At 43.9% G+C, this 25,754-nt stretch overlaps 1 protein-coding gene across 3 annotated transcripts; it reads left to right on the forward strand.

Moving 5' to 3' along the window:
- Window positions 1-28: 28 nt before the first annotated feature.
- On the forward strand, window positions 29-24,150 carry cacnb3b (calcium channel, voltage-dependent, beta 3b). 3 transcript variants are annotated; one of them, XM_037105335.1, is made up of 15 exons: window positions 12,298-12,513; window positions 13,457-13,773; window positions 13,935-14,054; window positions 14,303-14,425; window positions 14,544-14,665; window positions 14,863-14,888; window positions 15,140-15,159; window positions 15,356-15,436; window positions 17,942-18,000; window positions 18,205-18,305; window positions 18,457-18,608; window positions 19,764-19,859; window positions 19,963-20,133; window positions 20,224-20,271; window positions 20,374-24,150. In XM_037105335.1, the coding sequence occupies exons 2-14, from the start codon at window positions 13,759-13,761 to the stop codon at window positions 20,251-20,253; spliced, it is 1,116 nt and encodes a 371-aa protein (XP_036961230.1). In that variant the 5' UTR covers window positions 12,298-12,513; window positions 13,457-13,758; the 3' UTR covers window positions 20,254-20,271; window positions 20,374-24,150. The 3 variants fall into 3 exon arrangements, with proteins under 3 accessions (XP_036961229.1, XP_036961228.1, XP_036961230.1); XM_037105334.1 differs by lacking the exons at window positions 12,298-12,513; window positions 13,457-13,773 and adding an exon at window positions 29-159; XM_037105333.1 differs by lacking the exons at window positions 12,298-12,513; window positions 13,457-13,773 and adding an exon at window positions 10,289-10,406.
- Window positions 24,151-25,754: the final 1,604 nt, after the last annotated feature.

The following is a 25,754-nucleotide window of genomic DNA, read 5'->3' on the forward strand; positions in this document are numbered from 1 at the left end:
GTAGCTGATGCCCGGCGGAGAAACTGTGGCTCCCCACCTCCCCCCCCCCTTTTTTTATTTGTTTCCTCACCCAAGTTGTGCTGAGGTGACCGAGATCCACCCCCCTCCTGTTATCTGCGGATGTCCCTGACCAATTCAAGCGTCTTTCTGCTTAACGAGGTGGGTTATTATCAGTTTTCTCCTCCTTTCTTTTTCTCCCCCTCCTCCTCCTCCTTCTTCTCTTCTCTTCTGAGGGTGGTCGAGGTCTAATTGAATGAGATTTATTTTGGCTGTGCTGCTGCATGTGTCGAAGCGGCGAAGGTGGACGCAGGTCCTCGTTGGGGGACGCCGATGATGTAATTAGACAGGCTGACCTCACCGGGGATCTTTCACTTCGGAGCGGAGGAGTCTCGGCATGCATCGGCTCTGTCAGCCTGCCAGCGGGAATTAGACACAGATGAGCAGGGCTGCTGCAGGGGGGGGGGGTCTTTAAACGTCCGCGATAAACATCTCAGCTGGAGCAACAGATGAAAACAAAACCTTTCAGCAGGCACCGTGGCGGTGGGGTCCGTCCGTGCGTCCACCTTATCATCTATCGGCTCACGAGTGGAGTGATCGCATTTGAGCTCGACGATAAGCGACAGTGGTTGTGTTTCACATGCAGTTTGACTCATGTCCGACTGTCATCTTGTTCCTTCAGTACATTCTCAGTGAATTCTCGGGCAGTCATGAACATTTGCACGAAGGAAAGATCAACAGTGTAAGCAACGCTGCTGAAGAGCGAGAAACAAACAAACAAACAAACAAAAAAAAACCCCTAAATATTAAAGATTGGACATTTGGAGTTGAAGCCCCCTCTGTGTGCCCGTGATGATGTGGTAATGGCTGTAAACGACATTGCATGAATATTGATTGAGAAAAGACTCCAGTTCCAGTACGTTGAAAATGTAAGTGGCTCTCTGTGTGGTTCTCTTTCAGCTGGTGAACAGAGAGCAGAGAATTGTAATGGAGAAAAGTGTGATGAAATAACTGTGCAATAATTCAGCACAAAGTCACAAAACCTTTCAGCTTGAATGACTTTTATTGTTTTGTCTTTCTTGTGTGTTTTATGTAGGATGGATGGATAGATGGATGGATGGATAGATGGATAAATGGACTTAATATTTGTCAGAGTGAAAATCTTTTTTAAGATTGTCAAACCGGCCCACTGAGGAGATAATCCGTGATCCGGGACACCTTTGGGGCGTCCATCTGCGTCTCTGTGAGCTTGTTTCTTCACCCAGAGCGTCTGGACTGTGTTAAAGGTGCTTGAAAAGTCAAAAACACATGATTTAGACTGTGCTGCCAGCTGGGAAAAAAGGTCCTCTAGAGAAGCAAGATGATTGCATCATTTGCTTCAGTGTGTGTCTGACGGGCAAACTGCAGGGGGTCCAGTCAGTCTCTCAGCGCCAGATTCATCCTGTGCAAAGTGTTAAAAGTCTCCTCGGCAACTTGTTGGAGCAAGTTTTCCTCCTGAAAACTCAGCTGAAAGCAACTTGGGCAATTTATACCATCAGATTTGGGGGAAAATTCAGATTTAGTGAGGAATGAGATGCCTGCTTTAGGAAGATTTCTTCCTCATGTTGCATTTGCCTGTTTTCTATTTGTGAAAAGAGTTAAACTACAGAGCAGAATTCTTTGAAAAGTACAGTTCGCAGTCAGAGTTAGTTAGTTAACACAATCTTGGATATAGAGTTGATTTAGGTTAGAGCATTACACCCAATGAGACAGTTTTCAGTTTTCAGTTTCATGTTGTAACAGTGCTGTGCTTATGAGATAGGGATAGGTTAAGGCACAAAAAACCACTTGCTCAGGGTAAAGAAAGGATCATATTTTAGCTGTTAGTTGTCCAAAAGATGGCTGCAAAATGTACAGATGGATGCTACAAGTATAAAGTTTGGTGTTGAATCAGGATATACTGTCGGCAGTTTACATCTCTGCAAACCACAGATGCGTCCAAGTTTGCTGTGGCGCAGGCTACGTACCGTACTAACACCTGTACAAAATGTACAAAACATTTGTCTCTCCCCTCGCTGTCACGCCAGCACCATCTTCTCCTCCTCCCGAAAAAGAAAGTCGGTTCATATAAATAACACCTGAATGTGACTTGAAAAATTTTTTTGTAGAAATGTAAATATTATACATATGAAACGTGCAAATGTAATGCATCCAGGGTTCAGAAACGTCCAATGCCATAATTTTAGTCTTGCGACTGGGCTGGGAAGAGCGTGGAGAGTCGTTTATTTGGACATTTATTATTACTGCTTATTTTTACTTCAGCATGCTGAGAGACCTTTCTGTGTGGAGTTTAAATGAAACACTGCACAGCCTAACTACCAACCTCAGCAGCCATTATACTGTACGTGTGCCTGATCTGTACATAGAGCACACTGTCTGCGTGACGAGCTGCTTGGTGCCACCCTCACTCATCCCAGCAGTCTGTTTACCTCCTCCCTCCTTGTGGCATGCACACTTCAAACAGGGATCAGGTCTGTGTTGGAACACAAGCTGCGCCTGCTTGTCTGAACCCATCAAGTAGTGTACAAACCTCATGAAAGGATTTGGCAGCAGCCAGGTGTCATCTCCCTCCGCTCAAAAATCAAAACGCAGCATCGCCTTAAAATAGCCCCTCATCCATAATGCACCAGCACCAGCATCAGCAGCAGCAGCAGCAGCAGCTCTGCCCACAGAGGTGCTTCTTATGGGACAGACTCAGAGGCATCTGTACTCAATGCTTGGGTGCAGCTCCTAAAGCTGCCCCCTCTCCTCTTCCTGCCTGTCTCCCGCTCAGCGCAAAGCGCCGTGGAGTTTAACTTTCAAACCTTCATTCATTCATGTTTTATTCACATCGACCGCTCATGCAGAATTCGAATGGATGCCTCCGCCGTCTCTCGCTCCCTCCTTTTTTCTTTTTTTTTTTCCCCTCTCCCTCGCCTCACTGTTTCCTGCAACCTACCCTATGAATTATGGATCTCAACTTTGCTGGAGATTTTCACATCACCCATAGTCATGGTTTTATGTTGTCAGGCTGCCTTTAGATGTTGATCTCACACTGTATCGTTCCTGTTTCACACAAATTAAGAAACGCGGCAGAATTTTCTCTTGAGATGTTTTAACGGTCTAAAAGAACAAAAAAACCCTCCCGCATCCACATCTGTACAGATCCGTAACACACACACACACACACACACACACACACACACACACACACACACACACACACACACACACACACACACACACACACACACACTGAGCGGCTGAGCGGGTGTCAGAGCACAGCCAGCCATGTCATCTAAGCAGCACACCGAGCGAACAGCGGGCTACGCTGGGGACGCCTCCACATGTCGAGCAGAGACAACTTACATGGCTCCCATAGCTCCTCACCACCACAAGACTTCCTCCTGTCTCTAAACTTTTGGATTCTGACATGCTGAAATCCACAGTGGCAGAAATAACAATGTGATAGGACTGTAGATTTTCTCTTTGTCTTCGTGAGTTACATAACGATGTTGTAGATACCCCTGTCCACCATTTTTCATGGTCTGGGCTTGATACGTCCAATAAAGGGAATCTTAATGCGGCAACATGTAACTTAGGGCTGCACAACAGATAGTTTCAGCATCGACATTGCAATCTGTGCATGAGGACGGGTCACATCGCAGGATGTGCAATGTCTAGTAAGGCAAGTTAATTCAAACACACATTTCATAGGGATTTCACTGAATTGTTTGCCACAGTCTGTACTGAATGATGGTTTCTGTGGGAAGACAAGAGTCACCCAGAAAACCTGATGCTTGCACACAAAATTGTAGTGTGTAAGGTCGATGGTAAAACCAGGAGTGTGTGTGTCCGCTCCTTTGTGTTTGCATTTGATTGCTCTCAGAAGAAAAAGTGGAATTTCTGCAAATGTAATTCAGCTCTACAATGATTCTTGTATCAAGACATTTCTAATGGTACACTTACTGAATACATGCTCACATGATGTCAGTGAAAGGGGAGAATGCAGATGTTTCTATGTGGATTTTTTTTTTTTTAGATCAGTTTCACAAGTGTCTATGGTTTGCATGTTCCACATTTTATTGTAAGTGTGTCATGCAGCGTGGGACTCAAGCTGGTCTTGGTCTTGGCTTGGTCTTGATACACTCTGGTCTTGACTTGTTCTCGGTTTAGGCAGTCTTGACGCCAGCACTGTGACTAATATTACATAATTTAGCCTGGTGCTTTTGGATACATGGGAGTTTGTCGCTTTTGAGTGACATGCAGGGTCTTCGCGCTCAGCCAACCACGGTTCTTCACGTTCTTGAACAATTCATCAAACAAACCTGCTTTGGTTGCGTGATAAAATGCCTTCTCCTGCGACATCACCCCCGTCAGGATGATTAAACTCCGTGTTTTTGGTAAACCAGACCAAAATATTGCAATGCCAGTTTTTCATGCAGAACTAATGCAATGACATTTTATTCAACGTGTGCTTACAGCTTTGTGGCAACAGATTCAACACGACACCGATCGTGTGTGCAAAGCCATATGCGTAAAGAAACAGTCTCCTATAACTGAGCAACATCAAAGAGAACTGAGTGGTCTCGGGTTGAACTGGAACAGCTGTCTCAAGCCAGACCATCACCCGGCATCGGTGCACGACCTCACTAACGCTCAGTTAGGTGAATGGGACCAAAAACCTGCAGCCAGGTTCAGAAATCTTGTGGACGACTGTCCCAGAAGAGTGGAAGCAGTACATTGATGTCTGTGAGTTTGGAATGAGATGTTAATCTATCACATATGGATGTAACACTCATCCATCCACATAGTTTTGTCCATTTGCGTGCGTGCTAAACCCCAAAATGAGAGGATGCTTCGCAATGAAGTTTTGACTCGTGCCTGTATGTGCTGATTTTGCAATGTAATCGCAGTGAGTAGAGATTATACGAGCCTGATTGATACTGTAGGATCCAACATTGCAACCCTGTTCGCCTCAGCGATGTTGAATCTTGACAGAGTCCTGAATGAACTGTAGATGCGGCTGCGATACAGATTCCCATTGGAGGTGGAGATGAAGGGAGGAGAGGAGAGAAGGAGGAGAGGGTGGGGAAGGATGATATGCAGAGCAGTGAGAGCCTCACTGACGTAGCAAAGGGTTGTGTACTGAGAGTGGCGGAGAATAAGAGAGGAGGAGGAGGAGGAGGGGGGTGTAGAGAAAGAGAGAGGGATAGTCTGCTTACAAGCACGCTACAGTACACTTCAGTGTTACCCAGGAGAGAGAGCACACCATGACTGACTAGCGGAGAGAGCGAGCGAGAGAGACGGGGAGTGTGCTCTCCTACCTCCAACTGAGTAAGTATGCTGCTATCTCTTCTGCATCTGATCCTTGCTGAGAAATTGCACTGATAGCCACCGTGACCCTAACAATGTCTGCTTTTATGAAATGAAAGACGGTGATTAAAGATTCTCCCTTCCGAGAAGACGGAGGTTCTTTCAACTCTGCTATTGGGATTTTGAGTGAAAGTTTGAGATGTGGAGTTGATGTATGCGGCAGTCAAAGTGGGGCACGGCCGTGTTTCTGCCCATATTTGAGCGTTCTTTTTTTTTTTTTTTTTTTTACCCCCCCGAAAAAAAAAAAAAAAATTGATGTATGTCCAAACTCCTCACCCTCAGTGCTGACATTTCGGTGGGAAGTCTGAGTTGCACTAAAGCAGAAAATGGCATTTAGTGCAGTTGTGTGACAGAGGTGGTGGGAAGCTGCGGGCATACTTTGCAGGCGTTCAAGCTTTCTCCATTGGTGGGGGGAAGGAGTGCATTTGGGACCGCGAGGCTTCCTGTGTGGGGTCAATTAAATACTGCATGAGACAGAGCACTAAAAGCCTGTCCCACGAGGAGCAAAGTGCTTTGTGTGTTTGTGTGTGTGTGTGTGTGCATGCGTGTGTGTGTGTGTTGGCACATCAGTGTGCAATGCCTTGATTAAATTTGATGAAGCAGCAATGTTGAGATTCCAGCTCAGCTTCTCCTGGAGTGTCCTGTTTGGAAACTGCTGTTTAAAAAAAAAAAAAATTGTGTTAGAGATGAGAACAAAGTCAGAATAAGGAAGTGTGTGCTCTCATTTTTTCATGTGACATCTGGATGTTTGGCATGTCTTATCTAGGACATCGCTCTGTTTCTACTATTCAAAACCCTCGTCTTGCTTTTTTGGCGCTCACATCTGCTCACAAGACTTTTATTTTGATGATCCAACCTTATGTGGTCGCTGACGATGTTTTAAACTTGAACGCAAACGCACTGTTTTTAGATGTAAAGCTGGAATGTGCGACTATGTAGGGCACCATTACATATTGATAAGTCTGACATTCCCTCAGTTAGCTCAGCCCACTAGTCAAGACGCGCCAATTAGGCCTGACTCAAACCTCAAGCCTAAATCAGGTCAGCTTCTAACAAACACATCTGATTTAATGAAGGATGCAGCAGCACTGTGCCATTCTGTGCTGCACTGTAGGTACACAGCTTTATGTGGGTTAGCTCCAGCCTCTGCACTTTGAAGCAGTTTGGTGAAGTCAGGTTGAGGGATCCCCGGAGGGATGAAAGCCTAAGTATGCACAGCGTAGCCAGCGAGGCCAAGTCGTGGATGAAAGATAGAGATTCCTGGCCAGGCTCGCTGTGTCCTGCTCCTCTTCGTCCACTGTGCACCAGCAAGCTTCGCTGTCGACCCACCCGTGATGATTCATGTCATCACGTTGTCCTCGTTGCATCTGTAGCGATTTCTCTTTGAGCTTGGCTAACACAAGATGTCCTCTGTTCTTTATGAGGACCTGGTGAGAAAGCAGTTGTGTCGCGTGCATTGAAGTGACTTGGACGTGCTTATTTATAGGCTGCCAAGGGCTCATTACAGGCAGGGAGAAAGTATCCTGAGGTAACATTAGAGCAGGAGAAGGGTGGAGCAGATCGGGACAGGATGGAGTATCAATCTGGGTAGCTCTCCTATTGATCCACTCTGCCCTACTCTGGTTGCACTGTCAAGAGACCTTCTCTCTGGCTCTGGATGATGATCCACCTCTGGCTGTAATGCTGCCTCAGCTCCCGCTGCACACACATTGTGAAATGCCTCTTCACAAGTCAAAAGGTTTGGGACGTGGCAAGGTGACTGCCGTGTTCAAAATCTCCAATTTTGATGTTGAAATCTTGAACTGTGTTTTGACTGAAGTTCCCAGATGGTGCAGAGCTTCTCAGCTGCTTACAGTACAAGAGTGTGGGTGCACTGGTCGGCTCTGCGGTGCTCAGCAAAAAAAAAAAAAACAACAAAAAAGAATGAAGTGTCCTGTATCAAACGTCAAAGGCTGTGTGGTTGGAGATTACAACCAGCTGAATGCCCCTTGTTTCACCTTCTCCTTCAGTGGCAGCTAAAAACACAAACATTGTTAAAGGCCAGCATTAGACCCTTTGTCTTTTGTCCGTTCTTGACAACTGTAGGGTGCAACATGGCCGACTGTTGAAGACCTGCTTCCTCTGCAGATATGAAAAGGTCATTTTAAGGTTACAAAAACACAGCTTCTCTCATTTTCAAGTGTTTATATGCTGAATGAAACATATTTAGGAATATTATGTTCCAGACACGCTGGACCATCAATACTTTTATTGTAGAAACTGATTTGTGGCTGTTGCAGTAGTACTGACCTTAAACTATCTGGTGTAAATGTTTGACATTAAATGTCAAATTCATACTCCTGTTTATTTTAAATCAGATATTTAATGGCTGTCAAATGAAACATATGTAAATCCGCTAGTTACAGATTTCTATTTGGATCTGTACTCACACATGGATACCAGCCACCTAAATACACTAGATTTATTTACTCAAGATCCATGTATTGTTCCCTCAGAAACTGATGAAAATGAAAAAAAAAGAAAAAAAAACCTCCCTTTCTCACAATGTTAAAGAAAGTGAAAAAATAATTCCTGGATCTGTCACTTTTATCCAGATTTGCACCGAAAGTATTCTGGGCTGAGACTCATCCTCCATCTAAGTTGTGTGAAAATCCATTCAGTAGTTTTTGTGTAATCCTGCGTACAAACCAACCAACGAATCAACCAACCAAGCATGGCGAGAAATAAAACCTCTGGTTAGCGTGCGTCACAGAGTTCTAGGTTTAAACGACTTTACCTACTTGGCTTATGACCACACCTACATAAAAATGATCAGATTTTTGTCTTTGCGTCACCATGTTTCTCTTTCTACCACGGATGTGACAGCCTCGGTGAACTTTAAAGAGAAGTGCTATAAAAAGAAACATTATGAAGCACACCTGCACCACGCTGTCAGGAGGATTGAACAACACAAGATGTAATATCATCATCCTGTTGGAGAAAAAAAAAAACAGCTGCAGAGTGTGTACATGCTGTAGACTGAATAGGGACCAGCCTTGGCGGCTGTCTGCTCTTATTGTCCGTACAGGCACCTAGTTCACATTCAGATGGGCTATCTGGCATCAGTGAATATAGCTGAGCCAGTCTTAAATCTGCTTTGCTCTTTCTTGGGGGAATTCATCAAAACTCAGTGAACTTTGACAATCCTCCGCGATTCCTCTCCCCACTGCCAGCCCCAGTCTGTGATGGGAGGAGTGGAAGGAGAGGCAGGGAGGGCTATATTTAGACCCACTGAAAAGCAAAAAAAAAAAAAAATACAAAAGAACTGATCAAAGATTATGCTGTTAATTGCTGGTACCACTGCTCTAATGTACTGACTATTTGTCCCTCTGATTTCATCACACTCGTACACCTTTTCCTGCTCGTCTTTGTCATTCTGTCTCCCTATCTTCAAGTTAAAGTTGATAGCTAATAAACACTTGTCAGGTTTTCCTCTTAGTGTTAGGGTTCTCAGATACAATTCGCTTTTCAGGTGTGAATTGTCTTCACTGCCCTCCTTCTGGTTCTAGCTCTCATTTTTTTTCTCTCCATCTCTGCATTCCTCTCCTGCTGTCTGAAAGGCGGTTACTCGGCTGTTTCATGCACAACGCTAATGATGAAAATAGTCACCCTATCTTCTCTCTGAGGGGAGTCACTGTAGTTGCTCTAACTACAGTAATATGCATGTGCATGTGTGTGCATTTGAAAGCTTGCATGCACCCCCCACCCTTAATTTTGAAAAGCCACTGAAGAAATACAGCCCTGAGACATGTTTTGCTAAAAGCCCCGGTGGAGTGCACTTAATTCTCAAGCAGCCAAAGTTGAATGAGGGTGAGCGAGCGCATGCTGCCAGCATAATGGCTGCAAAGTAGGGTCCTCAGTGCCTGGGGCAACCTGGAGAGCAGGCGTGCAGCCCTGGCTTTGCCGGGAACGACAAGGCTGGCTCCCACTATAGAGACCTCTTTGCAGGCTTATTAAGACTTCTGATGGACTCTAGATGGCTGCCTGCTGACTCACCGCTGCATTTCTGTTCGGTAGGCTCATGCATCACCTTCCTGTCGGGAGGATGGTGCAGGGCAGGCAGGCAGGCAGACTGGCGGGCACAGCCCTGCCCTCCTCTACACCAGCCATCTCCTTCTTGCTCCACTCGCCTCCTCCTCTCGCTCTGTCTCCATGCCCTCCGCTAACTTCACACCCTTTGGTTGTAGCGGTCACCTGTTAAGCAACGAGTGCTACTAATTGGCAGAGGAACGGCAATAACAGCAGGGTTATTGTTATCATCACTTAGCATGGATTACATAACTGCTCAGTCTTTGTTCTGTCTTATTTATAGAAGTTCAATCTGTGCCTGGTGGAAAACGATACTGCACTCCGTGAGAGTTAGTAACGGGCCAATGTGGTTGATGTTGTGTCACTTTTTACAGGATTTATTTTAGCAGAAATTGACATAAGAGGAAAGTGTGGGGAAGGAACTTGAAGGGGTTGAGATGAGATGGGAGAGGAGAGGAGAGGAGATGAGATGGGAGGGGAGAGGAGAGGAGAGGAGAGGAGATGAGATGGGAGGGGAGAGGAGAGGAGAGGAGAGGAGAGGAGATGAGATGGGGGGGGAGAGGAGAGGAGAGGAGAGGAGAGGAGGAATGCTCCTTTCCTTACACGAGGGCTGCCTCGAAGCTGCAGGAGCCCCACCGTACTGTACCAGTATGCGGGCGTGTACACACCAGTGCTGCAGTCAGGGCATCAATTTTGTATAGGAAATGGCTGTTGAGGCAGCGCAGCAACGTCAGCTGTGAAGCACTTAGGCTGAGCGCGCCATCCTCTCTCTCCCCCCTGTAACCACGGGCTGAAGGGGAGGAGGAGGAGGAGGAGGAGGAGGAGGAGGAGGAGGAGGAGGAGGAGGAGGGTTCTGCCTCTTTCTGTGCAATGGGGGAGAAGAGAGCGCTGGCAGCACAATCATGTCTGCCTCCGACTCGAGCGCCACAGGACTCATCTGCAACAAGGTACGCTGTTGATGCTGCCCGTTTTGTTTAATCACTCTGCATGCAAACTCAGTCTCTCCGTCCATGAGTCCCCCCGTCTGTCTGCTCCGGGGCGTCTTCGTGTTTTTCTCCTCTCCTCTCCTCCCTTCCTCCCCCCCCCCCACACACACTCTTGTCTCAGCAGAAGTCTATTCTGGTTCACTCACTTTGCCAGCATCTCCCCACTCTTCCTCTCTCTCCCCTTCCTCCTTCTCCTCATCTTCTGTGAACATGCTGTACTGTACACATGCAGTTTGTCTGTACATCTCAACTCACGGCTCTGACTTGAACTTGTGGGGCCCATCTGTTGAATGTTTGGATTTATTTATTTATTTTTTTTCATCCTGTCTTTTTTTGAAAGCATTCATACCTTTAAATGTTGCAGCTGAGCTCATCCTCGTGGTTCTGCTACTCAGAGTCCACTACGAAATTCCCCAAATTCAAGAGATGTGTTGTTCTTCAGATGGAAGTGGGGGACCATGTCCACTGCCGAGTGAGAATAATTTGGTTTTCTTTTCACAAAAAAGCAGACATTTGCACTTGATGTGATTAACTCAGACCCCTGCAGCCTCATATTAACTTCAGATAAACTTTGGAATATATTTTTTGCACCGGATGAAGATTTTGTCCCACATCAGTAACATTGGAAACACTTTCGGAAGAGGTCTCGCAAAGGTGAACCAGAGGACAGGTTACAGCAGACAAAACCTGTTGTGAAGCTACCTGTTGTCCACACTTTCATACTCACACATTCTGTCCTCTGTCAGTCTGTTCTCCAGATTAGTTCTACTTCTGGTTGGTATATCAGCTGTGGAGCATTTAAAACATCTTCAAACTTCATTGGTTGGTTTCTGCAATAAGCACAAGGTGAATTTCTACGTTCGGATGCAACGAGAGAAATACAGAACAGGCGAGAGTCTGACGTCTCAGTCTGTCTGGGAATTGCTTTGAAGAAAACAGCGCAGAAGGATGTGTCACAGTTGTGGGTGACGTTTGTCAAAGCCACATGGCAATTGGCTTTAATATGCGAACATCAGGCACTTATCACACAGTTGAAAGGCCCGAAGGAAAAGAGAGATAGGCGAGATGTTTTGAAGCCTCTCATACAACCGAAAGAGATCTTTACAAACTTCGCCACTCTTTGTCCAACCCGGTCTCCCATCTAAATGCGAAGTACATTTGTCTCTACGTAGCATTATCACAATAAGTTGCAGTTTCACAATATGGAATTGTTATTCTGCCCATTTTTTTCTTTTCTCCGTGTCGGTATCAGAGCTCTTCTGTTATTTGTTTATCTCACAGTTTTAAGGCCATTACTGTGAGACTACTACTCATTGCACTCTGGATCACTGTAGCTGTTACATATTTTGATGTGAGGCTATACAGTCAAAAAGATTATCTGCAACTTTTCTGTCACTCTCGGACAGTTAATCTAGAATTAAGTGTTTTGTTTTTTTTTTATCTACAAGGGAATTTGTGCAAAGACCTCCTTCATCAAATCAAAACAATATAAAGCAATAAAAAAGGGGCGATCAGAATGGGTGCCGAGGAATTTTGTGCTAAAGAGGTTTTGTCTACTTTCAGATTATCACTCCTCTTCTTCCATCCGCAGAGCTCCGTGTGCTTTAATTAGGTTTTGTTTCTTCCGCTGGTAGACTGTTCAGACTCTGGCAAGCTTTGATATTCAAATGATACCCACAAACTCTGCGCTGGAATCTGCTAAAGCATTTTTTAAATTTATTTATTTATTTATTTATTTTTTTGGAAGGGGGGACGGGGGGGGGAAAAAAAAATCAAAGGAGGGGTGGAGGAAGGAGGTGTTGTGTAGGAGGAGGGGAGAGAAGAGGGAGGAGGAGGGGAGAGAAGAGGGAGGAGGAGGAGACACGTTGGGGGGGGAAAAGGTAAAAGAAGGATGACGTTGTTATCGAGCTATATTTGGCTGCTATGTGGGTGCTCCTGTCTGGTTTGTGAGGAGTCTCTTCCAAACCCTGCACCCAGCTGGGACTGCAGCCACCAGGGGAAGAGCTGATGGAGTGAGATGTTACGGAGGACGGGGTGAAGTGAGGCTTCATGGGAGTTTTATCAGCCCGTAAGTTTACGTGTGTATGTGTATGTATCTGTAGGCTATGAGTAGGATCTGTGTTTATTACTTTGCTTTATGGCTTTTCATGCAGAAGAGTTTGATGTACAGTACAGAGCCTTTTATTTTTAGCTCCAGAGGTAGCTGTATGTAATCTGATAAATCGCCTCCAGTGATGTCACTCAAAGCTATGTTGCATTGGGGTTTAATGTAGGCACCAGGTTCTGAAAAGCTAAATAACACTGTGGACTCATTATGGACTACTTAAAAACAGATGATAAAAATCTATACAGGAAACCCTTATTGACTTATTGTCTTTTTAGTCCCATGCACTCTTCTTCCTTTTCTAAATCTGGCACATACATTACCCACAATGACATTTAGCCACTGATTGACACCACTGGGGGAATTTATCAGATTATATGCATCTTCCTCTGGAGCTACGAAAGGCTTTATACCGCTTGTTTTCACATGAGCAGTATCACTCCCCAAGACTGAGATGTAGACAGATTGGTGGTATTGCTTTAAATACATTTCCAAGAAGTAAGAGTTGCGCTGTCAGACACAACACATTTGAATGATATGTTGTGTGTGTGTGTGTGTCTATATATATATATATATATATATATATATATATATATATATATATATATACGTTCTGGCTCTGATTTCATCACTCCCTGCAGATATGCTTAAATAGAGATATTTGGGAGTGATGGGCAAAACACATTTTATATGGTTTGACTATAAATGACCACAGCGTTACATACTACACCAAGTCCTTTATTGATGCAGACCAATCTGAAGTCTAGAAAATGGACTGAACGTTATGTTTGAAAGGGTGTATTTGCATTATTATGATATTATATTATAATTTTATCTGTGGCATAAAATTGTCTTTAAAATGACAATAACATTGATTTTTGTTGTTGTTTTAATTATTCTCTCCAAGGATGCATCATCCAACAAATGTCCTGACAGGCTTAATCACCTGCTCTCTGTCAGAGTTGCGTCTTTTGTGTGTTTTTCCCCGGTTGAGGTCTCTGGGCTTTTGCCAACATCTGTCTGGCTGAGTGGATGAATAGACAACAAGCACTGTGCTGGTAGTTGGTGTTGTTGCAGTACTCACGCACACGTTCCCCTGAGACGGCTGCTTTGGAAAGCTGCAGGAACTGGCTGGTCCTTGCAGGCTGGGTCACATGGCTTCAGGAAAGGACAGGCAGGTTCAGAGACAGGTTGAACAAGGAGAGGGACATGGAAGACACAGAGGTGATCTGTCTGAGGCTGCGTCGGAGATATTGTCCATAAGTCAATACTTGCTTCATCAGAAGTAGCTCTGAACAAATTGCGACAGCTGCTGTCAGGTGCCTTACTGTGGTGGATTTATCATATGTATTATTAAATTCCTCTCCTCTCCTCTTTTATTCCAGGGTTCAGCCGATTCCTACACTAGTCGACCCTCGGATTCCGACCTGTCCCTGGAGGAGGACCAGGAGGCGTCTCGGCGTGAAGCCGAGCGCCAGGCTCAGCTGCAGCTGGAGAGAGCCAAGGTGAGAGCTAGAGAGGTCAAAGGTCAGTGCTTGACTTTAAATTCACCTTCAGTTCCCGGGGAGCAGCGTGCAAACAGCTGAGTCATCATAATCCTCAGAGGCTGCTTTTCGTTACACATTTAATCTTGTTGTCCGTTCATTAAGGTCTTTGGAATTGGATTCATCTTCAGAATGAGGCACAAAGGCAGTGATGATGTTTATTGCCATATATTTTATTTAGAGTGTTTATTGTCTTAATCTTTCCACAGTCCAAACCAGTAGCATTTGCAGTAAAAACCAATGTGAGTTACTGCGGGGCCCTTGATGAAGATTGTCCAGTCCAAGGTTCTGCAATTAACTTTGAAACCAAAGACTTTCTGCACATAAAAGAGGTGAGAGGCTTTCACCATTAAGATTGTCACTGCCGAAGTCAACTTGTGTCCATGTCAACAACACATTCTGAGCAAAACTTCTAAGTGATAAAAGTTGTGTCTCGTTGTCATCGTGCAGAAATACAACAATGACTGGTGGATCGGCCGGCTGGTGAAGGAAGGGGCAGACATCACGTTCATCCCGAGCCCAGTCAAACTAGAGGCCATGAGGATAAAACAAGAGCAGAAAGCAGCAGCGAGGTCAGAGGTCACACTGCTCTGCGTCTCTGTTCACACTCCTCTACTTGTCTCTGTCTCTCTGTGTTGCCCCAATTCGCCTTTGAAAAACTTCTTTCTAGAACTAGTTCTTGTTCACGTGTTGCTCTGAGTCCTTCTTTCTAAATTGCTCCCCGAGGGGATTCACGCATAATGAAGCTTTGCATTATGTTGCTCCGCAGGAAAGGAGGAAACGCTTCATCCGGAGGTAGGTGGGACCGCAGGAGTCCTGCTTCTGAGTCTGTCTGCTCTGCTTCTTCTGGGCCTGCATGCTCTCTCAGGGTCACATGTACATACAAGACTATTGTAATGTGAAAGTACTTTTCCTCAGTCCAGCATGGCATGCATGCTTTCTTTTCAAACTCTTACAGAGCCCTAAAACTGAAGTAGTGACCTGTCAGGATGTTTTTATTAGCCTTTATCTCTCTTGCTTAATGCTCCTTCTGTTTATTCTGAAAGCCAAACAGAAGCAGAAACAGGTACGTCTATGTTTGTGCCTATTACTTTAACACTTGACATTTTTACAATATGTTTAAGACCACCCTTATTCATACCGCTAGACTTGATGCATTTAAGTGCACCTTTTATAGCTCTGTAGCATGCAGGGCGTCTACTTATCACTCTTGTGTCAACATGTATATTTTTCACCTCCATCTATATTTGTGGCCCGCGCAGACTGAACATCTTCCCCCATATGATGTGGTCCCTTCTATGAGACCAGTGGTGCTAGTGGGCCCTTCACTGAAGGGCTATGAGGTGAGACAACCGTCAGTGTCACTATTCACTTTGTATGATTTGGTTTTGCTTATTGAAGTCCTGAGTTTTAACTGGATGTTGTCAGATATGGAGCGTGTGTTGAAATCACCAAGCCAATGAATCAATTATTCAACGGAAAGAACATTTTGCTCATTAATTCATCGTCTAAAGGCGTCAGAGTTTTGTCCGTCGGGAGCTGGTGAAGCCTCTCAGCCCTGCTGGACATCAGCATGTTAGCACTGTCACTGTAGGAATGTTAGCACGCCAATTATTAGCATTAAGCTCGAAGCCCCACTGTGCCTCTGTACAGCCTGTTAGCATGTCGCCCTATTTTTGCTAGTAGAGAAAAAAGTATGATGGTTAATTATAATTGTTTTACACACTTAATTTAATTCATCCAAAAAAAAAAAAAAGACCATTGGTAAATTAGTCAGTAATGCCAGCCGTATGTGACGTGTCTGAGTGTTGGAGCTCAGTCTCTGGTTGTCTTCTGTGGACCGCCTTTGTTTGCTCCAGTTTAATCCGAGCTGAATTTTCTGGTCCAGTATGGACTTGCCTGGCTCGATCTAAAGGGAATCACTCTCGCCTCCATTATCCCATTAACACTGATACTAAACACCACAGTCACATCCTGATGAAATTATGGCGCACGCAAGAGGAGTCGTCGATCCATTTTGAGTCGTACAGAACTGCGCGTATGCCCCTCCGTGTTGGCGGCTGCATGTGATGTTCTCCTGTACTGAACCGTGACACACATGAGATGGGATGAGATCTATGAAAACACACTGCGGCGAAACTCGATTAATCGTCGAATATGCGGAAATGTGAGGCGTGTAATTGAACAGAATGTCTCCGTGCTTCAACGTTTTCTCTCTGCCCCGCTCTCTCTTCTGTGACTGCGCAAGCTGTGTGCCAAGCCGTTTGTTTTGTGTGTGTGTGTGTGTGAAATATTTATGCAGCGCTCTGGTGATGTGCTTTGGGGATGCTCCAGTGGTGAACGCCAGGCTGCCTCCTTCTCTCTTCCCCTCTCGCTCTCTTCCTTCTCCTTCGCTTTGTCTCTCTTGTGCATGTTACATTCGGTTGCTCGCCATTGTTCTGCGACGTCGCCTTCCTCCTTCCCTCTCGTGCACTCGCTCTCGCCGTTTCTCCATCTCTCTTTGTTACACCGTGGAGAAGCAACACCACTGTGCGCTTCATCCCCTGTTCTGAAGGCCATCCATTTTTTAGGACTGTTTGAAAATAGACTTCGCCCGAACACACACCGTCTCCCTCCCGTGTCATCCCTAAAGATCCCCTCTGCACTTGTTTGAAGACAAAAATAAACTCTGCTTGGAATGATAATTAGAAAAAGAGTTTGATGGCTGTTTCACCCAGAAGTTCTTAAAATTAGGGCTGCTCCTTATTTCTTACTGAAAGATCCAGCATCTATGAATGTGCACAGATACTGTTCATTTCAATAGACAAACAACTGTACACAAGATGTCCAAACTGTAAAAACAGGCCTTAGTGTCAGCTGTATAGAGTGATGCATGTATCTGTGCATTCATCATTCTGCAAAGTGAAGGTTAAACATTCAACAGCTCATTTCTGTCTTTGCTGGTTGCCTTTTCAACCCAGTCACCAGGAATAAATGTTGGCAATTTCTTCAAGTTGCATTTTAGCGTATCTGGAGTTAAAATGTTCTTTTTTTCATTTTTTATGTTGTGACAATGCTGTGATTATCATCTGGCTAGGTTAAGGCACAAAAAACACTTGGTTAGGGATTGGAAAATATATTGTTTTGGCTGCCAAAAACGTGGAGATGTCGGGACTACTTGTCAAAAATAAAAGAATGTTGTCTTGTAAACAAAGACTCTTTTCAGACAAAGCTCAGAAAAAGATGTTTTACCCCCCCAAAGAAGGGGGGGGGGGCAAGCTTTATTAACAAGGCTTGAATCCAAAAATCTAAATGCCGGCAACAAAAAAAAAAACTGGCTGCAAAACCAGGCTGAAGAGAACCCGAAAAAAAAAACCACAGACAATTACAAAACTAAGAACAAACCGTAAGGCAGCGGGGAACAAAAGCAGGAACAGGCCCAACCGCAAAAACAGAAATTGCAGATGAACCAGAGCGAATTCTATACACGCGGACTGATTCACTAATGAAACACAGGTGCACACAGAAAAAGGCTGGGAAAAGACAAAGACGGGAAAAGTGTAAAAATGTAAGGTGACAGAACTAAAACAGAAAAATTACTGAGCTAAGATTTTCTTTGGATGATGCAAAATCTTTGTACTTCCATTCAGTGAGCGTCCCCTGAAGCTGTCTGGAGCTCCCCTGTAGAGGCTTTGAAAACATCTGTAATAAGCTATTTGTTAAATCCTCATATAATGCTTTTAAAGACTATATAGCCGGCCTAAACTAAACTGTCAAAAGTTATTATTGAAATACTAATGTGGGGTTAAATGTGACACATCTCGCTCCTAACTTCTCTCCCCTCTTCCCTCCTCTTAACTGTCGCCTAGGTAACGGACATGATGCAGAAAGCCCTGTTTGACTTCCTAAAGCACAGATTTGACGGCAGGTGGGTACGGCTCTCTACAGCTGCCACTCAGCGTACAGCAACGCTGTGACCGAGCGGCAGAGCTGTTCGTGGAATCACGTTTCATGGTCGATAGGACACATGATGATGATGATTTATTTTTAGTTTCAAGAGAGTACAAGTTCATCTCCTCCTTTGAAATGGAGCGGTTTGTGGATGTGATGTGATAAGACGCTTCTTCCGTAGGATCTCTATTACACGGGTGACTGCTGATCTGTCGCTGGCGAAGCGCTCGGTGCTGAACAAGAAGGCCATAATGGAGAGATCCAACACGCGCTCCAGCCTGGGTGAGCCAACAGAAAGTTGCTCTTTGATGTTTTTGTGCTAAATAAAGATGAATAGCTGCTAAGAATAGACGCCTCTGCTTTCTTTGATTTAAGGAGTGAGGTTGCTCCGTTAAATGTGACACCTCCCTGTCTTTCTCTGGTTCGTTGACAGCCGAGGTTCAGAGCGAGATCGAGAGGATCTTTGAGCTGGCCAAGTCTCTTCAACTGGTCATCCTGGATGCAGACACCATCAACCACCCAGCACAGCTCCTGAAGACATCGCTGGCTCCCATCATCGTCTACGTCAAAGTGTCCTCGCCTAAAGTAAAGCACCCACATAAACCTCATCCAAGATTCCCGTCTGTATGGTTATTGATTATCATGAAAGTAAGATGTGAAACAGTCGAATAACTGATTATTATTATTGTTGGTATTTTTGTTGTTTATTCAAGCATAAAAAAGTCAAACATTTGTCCAACAAGTGAGTTGGCTCCTGGTCAGAGAAAAGAAGACAATTATTTTTTTTTTTTCAAAATATTTAAGATTTAATGATGAGCCAATAATGAAATGATTTAGTTTAGTTAGTGTCAGCACTATTTACAGTGAATCACAGAATACACTGCTTGTGTGATGATGTAGTTTCATCAGTGATGGCATGTAACTAAGTACATTTCCTTAACTACTACTAATAAAAGTTTACTTGAGTATTTCCCTTTTTGGCCACTTTTTACTTCCACTCCTCTTCTTTTTGGAGGCAAATATTCTACTTTTTATGGACAATTATTTGATAGGTCATGTTACTAGTTACGCTGCAGATGCCATCAGATCCACAGCAGTGCATTTTTTAACCCCTTGATGCGAAACACAGTTTCACCGAAAACAAAATTGATTGTGATTATTTCACCGACACAATTGACCCAATCCCGTACACATAATACAGTAACACAAGAAATATTTTTGTTCATAGAATAGGAGAGACAAAACAAAAATAATGATTTGTGGCAAACATTTAAAGATTATTTAAAGATTAGATAATTTGACTTTATAAGATATAGCAATTAAACACTCGGCCATGCATGAAATTCCATTAGAAAAGAGTGAGGGTTATTTTTACCCGTGTTGTGCATTAGAGAGGGTTTAACACGGCCTGCTCATCAAAGAGTTCAATTAATTTGTTTCATCAGCAAACAGATAAAAGTAAGTAAGCTCTGATTTTCAGAAAAATGCTGAATACTGGATCTGATAATCGGTCGACCATTTCTATACAGTGAATACATACAGGACATGAAACTAAATGTATAATTTAGGCTGAAAGATGGGAGACTATGTTCAGACCAGCCGTGTTGCAGTCTCTTTATGTGACTCAAATTAATTTTGAAAAAGAAAAAGAAAAAGGGAACTCATGAAGAATTTCCATTACTCTGGGTTTTTTTCTTCGTCTCACTGCTCGGCTTTCTTCATCTCTGGCTGTTCTCACAGGTTCTCCAGAGGCTGATCAAATCTCGAGGGAAGTCACAAAGCAAACACCTCAACGTCCAGATGATGGCGGGGGACAAGCTAGCTCAGTGTCCGCCTGTACGTCACTCTGCACAAACTCGTAATTTCAGTGCTCAGAAAGCGCGTTGAGAGCCACACACTGATCTCTGGTGTACCCGTGTTCTCGTCTTTGGCTCGTTAGGAGATGTTTGACGTCATCCTGGATGAGAATCAGCTGGAGGACGCGTGTGAACACCTCGCCGAGTATCTGGAAATTTACTGGCGTGCGACGCACCTCCCCTGTTCTGCCCCCGTGAACCCCTTACTGGACCAAAGTGTGATCACCCCGCCCTCAGCTAACTCCAGCCAACAGGTGAGACAAACGCACAGCCGAAGCTTCAATAGTTGACGTTCTGACTGCATTATTAATTGCAACTTTCCTGCCTCCTGTGTCCATTTTTAGTTTTCTGAGACTCAAGAGTTGATAGAATGATTGCGACCACAGACGAAGGTGAGGAAATGTTTGTGTCTCTCTCTCGCTTTAAGAAGTTTTGGCCTTTGTTTGTGTTGCTGCTGGTCTCTTCCTTGAACTTTGTCCTCTGATCTCTTACAGGAGCAGCCTGTGCTATCGGGCTAGGAGGTCATGGAGCACAGGGACCAGGGCGCCACCAGGGGGCAGCAGCAGCCCTCATCTCTCCAACGCCAGCCACCAACTTCTCTGGCCATAACTCGGGGCGAAGACGAGAACAAGCAGGAGGCTGATGAGCTGGAGGAAGAGGACAAGCAAAAAAAATACACAAAAAAAAACAAAAAACAAAAAACGGGGAGGAGCACGAGGAGGAGGAAGATTTGACCAGAGGAGCCTCCGCCTCACTGCTGCCCCCTCGGTAAGAGCTCCCTGCTCCCACCGCCAAGCGACAACTCAGGGCCGCTTTCTACAGCTGCACACCGACTGGTGATTAAAAACCAGTTCAGCGGTGCAGCCACTGCACGACACCCTCTCTCCCTCCCTCACCCTCCTGACCTTGTTCCCAAAGTCCCTGATTTCACACCGGAGGTCACGTGGCACAGCTGAGCCAGCCCATGTGTGACCAGACACCCAGACGTGGCTGTCGCAGACACATGTAGGCTCATTCAGCTCCTGTTGTAGACAAATATCACACCTGTGAAGTCAGAGTCTGTTAGCATACAGTACTGTAGCATAGCAGCGCTATCAGTATAACGCCATGTACAAACACAAATAGCTTCCCAGGGTTTCCTCTCTGATAAACGCGGCGTCCCAGAGAGCGACAGAAAACCAGTTTGTCTTCCGTCTGTACAGCTCTGCGTGAGCGCTCATTCCAGTTTAACCAAATGTTTCCTCAAAGGCACAATTATTCCTTTTTCCTCACCTGCTTTCTCTCCTCGTTTATCCAGTAGCCTTTTTTAAATTTCCATTTATTTTTTTACAGTAACTATCTATACTTCTATCTATAATCCATATCTTGGCCCTCAGTATGGCTGATCACAATGTACGCAACAGTGATGCAAAACTCATTCATGACGAGCACGGGCTTGCACAGCAACAGTCTATATGCATCTTTTGTCACAACTTGAATGTATAAATGCTGGTGGAAGTCAGGATTATTTACAGTAACTGTGGTTCGCTTGGACATAGTACCTAAGCTCGCTAAAATAAAAAAAGAAATGCCATTCAGTATCCGCCAAAAACTTTAGTCCTTGATATACTGTACCTGAGACAAGAAGGCTCATCCGACAATTAATACACAGTCACCAACTCACATTTGCCTTTAAATTGGATTCTTATTAATCACATTTAATCATTTCCAGTAATCAGTTGTACCATAGTGTGCATTTCCTGGTTCCCCCTACACAAAAGTAAAACACTACAAATTTAACATGTAGCATAAGCAGACATCAGGAGATCATCTCTCTGGGGGGTTTGTTGTATTTTATTTTGAACAAAACAATAAATCAGAGAGTTACTTGATCTTCAGGTTTATTCCGACACAAAAAAACACATTGTTGAGTAGATTTACTGTCTGATATTTCAATCTATTTCAGAGAATAGATTTATAGATAATAACACAATTCAACGTTACCTCAGCATGTGTGCTGAATGGAACTCTCGGTGATATAAACACATCACCGTGAGCTACACAGACGTGAACATAACTTATCAGTGGGATCATTTTCCAATCCAGTTGCCAGAATAAATGTTGGCAATTTAGGTTTCTGCAAACCACGGATTTGTTGTAACTTGACATTTCTTTATGTTGCAGCTTCTTGTTTCTTTAGGTTTAGGATCCAATGTTGTGACAACGCTGTGCTTATATTGTTACATTTAGCACAAAAAAACACTTGGTTAAGGGTTAAAAACAGATTTTGTTGCCACAGTCATGGCCGGAGATATTCTTACTTCTCAACAAAAATGTTATTTTTTTTATTGCCTCACGCACAACTATTGTGATTTTGTCCTGAGGTGTCCTTACAACATCCAGTGGTGTCACACAGTCTCAAACAGCGGTCACTAGCTTTGGCAGCCTCCTCCGCCTGTGACTCCACAACCACCCCCACCACCTCCCGATGTAAAGGTTAGGTCGGTTATGTAAACGTGATATGTGAAACCTGGACGTCGCATTTAAAGCACCCTATTTTTTTTCTGCACAGCTGCAGCTGGAGTCGTCCCAATGTCTCGTTCAGAACACCCGCCTTTCTTTGAATACGTGACACACTCTTACATTTGAACACATCCCTGGTTTGCAGAAAGGTTAGCATCGTATATTCTAGTCTGGCGACTGGGCTGTAGCTTTCACACTTCATTGCTACACCATAGTGAGGTGGTAGCTGAAGCAGTGATGGACTATAAGACACCCAGCTGCTCTTTGGGTGTTCAGGCATCAGCGGAGCTTCTCAATTAAGTTGCCTGGTGAATTAAGAAGAAGCGAGCCTCCACTACATCACTGTGCTACAACACGGAGAAGACATTATCACCCCTGATTGTGACGGGCTCCTTAGAAGTCTAAGAAGCCCAATACATGATTTCACTACTATCTCATGGCATTAACAGCTGAAATAAGCATGTGTACTGCAGGCCTATAAGTATATGGAGGGCGACCTCTGGTGGCATATTTATGTTACTCTCATATCCACCGCTGCTTATTTCTCTGCCAAGCAAGCTGCTGCAACACAAACATCAAGTAAACATATGTAGACAACTTCAACCTCCAGAATAGTTAAACGTCTTTGTTGCAAATACCAAACCTGTTTATTTAATCATCTATTTGCCTTTATTTTGTGTCTTACCGTACTAAGAAAAAAAAAAAGAATGCAACTGAATAAGCACTGAAACTCTCACGTTAATCTGTCTGCTGTTATCATATAAAACTATAGAACTCAGCTAACATGCCACTTATGTAAATAAGCTAATGTATGTGCATGACATGTTATATTCCTGTTTCATCAGAAGGGCTTTTTCGGGACCATTGTCACATCATGAGCCATTCAACATGACCTACATAACCAGTCACATGTATTCTTTATCAAGGCTTCGCTGTACATACTGTACATTCAATATGCAGATATTATTATTATCATAATTATTATGGTTATTATGGTTATTATTATGATTCTTATTATTATCAAATTGCACAGAAACAGACATACGCTGACAGAAAGTAGAAGGGTTTCAGTCAGAGGACACGACTCTATATTAAACACCTCAGAAAGCATGTGTTTTTATGTATTTTCCTCTGTTTGGAACGATGCACTGCAGTTGTTTAGGACCACCGTGACGTTCGCTACCACTGACACACACATTCGTTTCTGAAGGACCAGGTTTCTAGATACACGACGTCCGCTTGATGAAACACAGAGAGCACAGTCTTTGGATAAAAATTTTAAAAAATCATATAAATATATATATAGATATATGCTCCGTCTATTTGCTTAATTTTTATTGCAGTAAAAATTTCTATAAAAGTCAGTTATTCTTTGGACCTCCAAAGCACAATTTTTTACAATTATCGTTTCCTGTTGCGTTCCACTTGCCTAAATTCTGTATGCAATACAAAGTCTAGCATTGACGAGACACTAGCTGAGACTATCAAGATATCTCCTCAGTTCTGATGGGGTATAATTGCACTACTATCATTTCTATGTCTGCTTTACGATGCAATAAATGCACTAAACGTTATGCTGTACCCACCTTCAATACTGAACAAGTTGTCTGGTCTGATGATGATGTCAACATTTCACGTGGTTTCTGACGGGTCGATGACATGAAGTGATATCCAACAGTGTCTGATGACGATGTGTACAGGGAGCATCTTTTGTCAGTAGCACATCTGAAAGAGAGGAGGTGAATAAAACACAACAACATTTAAGTAAACCTTTCTGTGTGTGTTTTTATTTCTCACTAGTGAGTCACACCGTCACCAGCAGAGGGCAGACATGGCATGTTTGTATTTTCAGATGCTGTGGCATTATCAGTCCAATGGAAACCAGAAATACTATGTGATGTGATGGTGTTTGTCTCCCTTTCAGTTGCTTTTAAAGGGTCAGTTCGCCCTGATTACGAAGCAAAATATATTAATTTTCTTACCTCTAATGAGATAGAGCTAGTCTTAGTTTTATCTGGTCAGGTTTTAAGGTATCCGTGTCAATGCTGTCCAAGCCGTGTGATTTTGGATATTTCAAAGACACACTTCATGCATGAACACATAGTGTAGTGTATTTTAAGCAATTCTGGTGGGGGGGTGACAAGGGGTGTTCAGTCGGCTGCAATCTGAAACCTCATTGCTTAATGCCACTAAATCCAGCGTACTGGATCTTTAAGTGTTTGGTTTAGTTCCATCTAAATCAAATCTCAACACCACCCAGCATCCAGTGATATTCCAGACAAACATGTGCTTTCAACCTTTTGGCAACAGTTAAGAGCGTTCCAACATGACGGTGCTCTCGTGCACTGAGCCAGGCACATTACGAGAAATCCATGTTTCCATTTCGTCGTGGAGAACTTGACAGGCCTGCAGTGAGCACTGACCTCAACCCCATCCAGCACCTTTGGGACGAACTGCAACATGCGAAACACAGCGAGAGCCAGACTCAACATCAGTGCCTGACCTCACTCGTGATCTTGCGGCTGAACGGGCAAACACATTGCCATAATAACTGTTGGCAGCTGAAAACCGCAGATGTGTTGAAACTTTCAATTCAATTTGGTTCAATTTTGAATATTCTGTTGCGAGAACACCATGTTTATGATCTGGTTACATTTAGGCACAAAAAACATGTTGTTAGTGTTAGAAACAGTTCATGATTTGTCTTAAAAATATCTGTTTTGCTAGCCACAACCACAACTGACATTTTTTCCCAAGGTCTACATAAAAATATCCTGTGGTGTCCTGGTTATACATAAAAAGAAAAACTTGAAGCCAGTAACACCCTGTGTGTTAATTCAACAACAGCTCGTACCACGACCTCTGAGGGTAAGGAGAGTAACAACATAATGTCCAAAACTCTGGACTAACATCACCAACACCAATCAAACTGTTGCTTCCTCCAGCAGAGATGACCCATGGTGCTGAAGTCAAGATCCACTCCTGATCTTTGTGTCTCTTTATCTGAACAGATCAGTTCCTGCTCATACTTGGTCTGCGAGCAGCTGTGGTGATTCTTATATTAGTCGGGATCGCCGTCTATTTTGCTTGTAAGAAGAAGCAATATGAGAAAGCTGAAGGCTCTGCTGTCCCTGAAGAGACGGACTATGAGAACTCTGTTGTGATGGTTGAAATGAGAAGTTCTGCATCTGAACTTTAACTTTCTCAACCAACACCTATGTGTCGCCTCTCAGCTGCTGTGATTGGACACATCTCAGAGTTGCCTCTCAGCTGTTGGCTCTGTGTCTTCAGGATATGAAAATAGTGTTTAGAAAGGAAATTCTCCTCTGCTTTTTTCATTCCCCTCAAATTGTTAAAGTGTTTTCTGCATTTG

Source organism: Acanthopagrus latus, chromosome 7 (assembly GCF_904848185.1).
Source record: "Acanthopagrus latus isolate v.2019 chromosome 7, fAcaLat1.1, whole genome shotgun sequence".
Classification (NCBI taxonomy): Eukaryota; Metazoa; Chordata; class Actinopteri; order Spariformes; family Sparidae; genus Acanthopagrus; species Acanthopagrus latus.

Excerpts from the sequence above, each read along its gene's own strand:
- cacnb3b (XM_037105333.1), top strand. The coding sequence starts at position 10,362 with ATGTCTGCCTCCGACTCGAGCGCCACAGGACTCATCTGCAACAAG. Across the intron at positions 14,889-15,139 it reads AGGAAACGCTTCATCCGGAG|CCAAACAGAAGCAGAAACAG; the intron begins GTAGGTGGGACC and ends TTATTCTGAAAG. Across the intron at positions 15,437-17,941 it reads CTTCACTGAAGGGCTATGAG|GTAACGGACATGATGCAGAA; the intron begins GTGAGACAACCG and ends ACTGTCGCCTAG.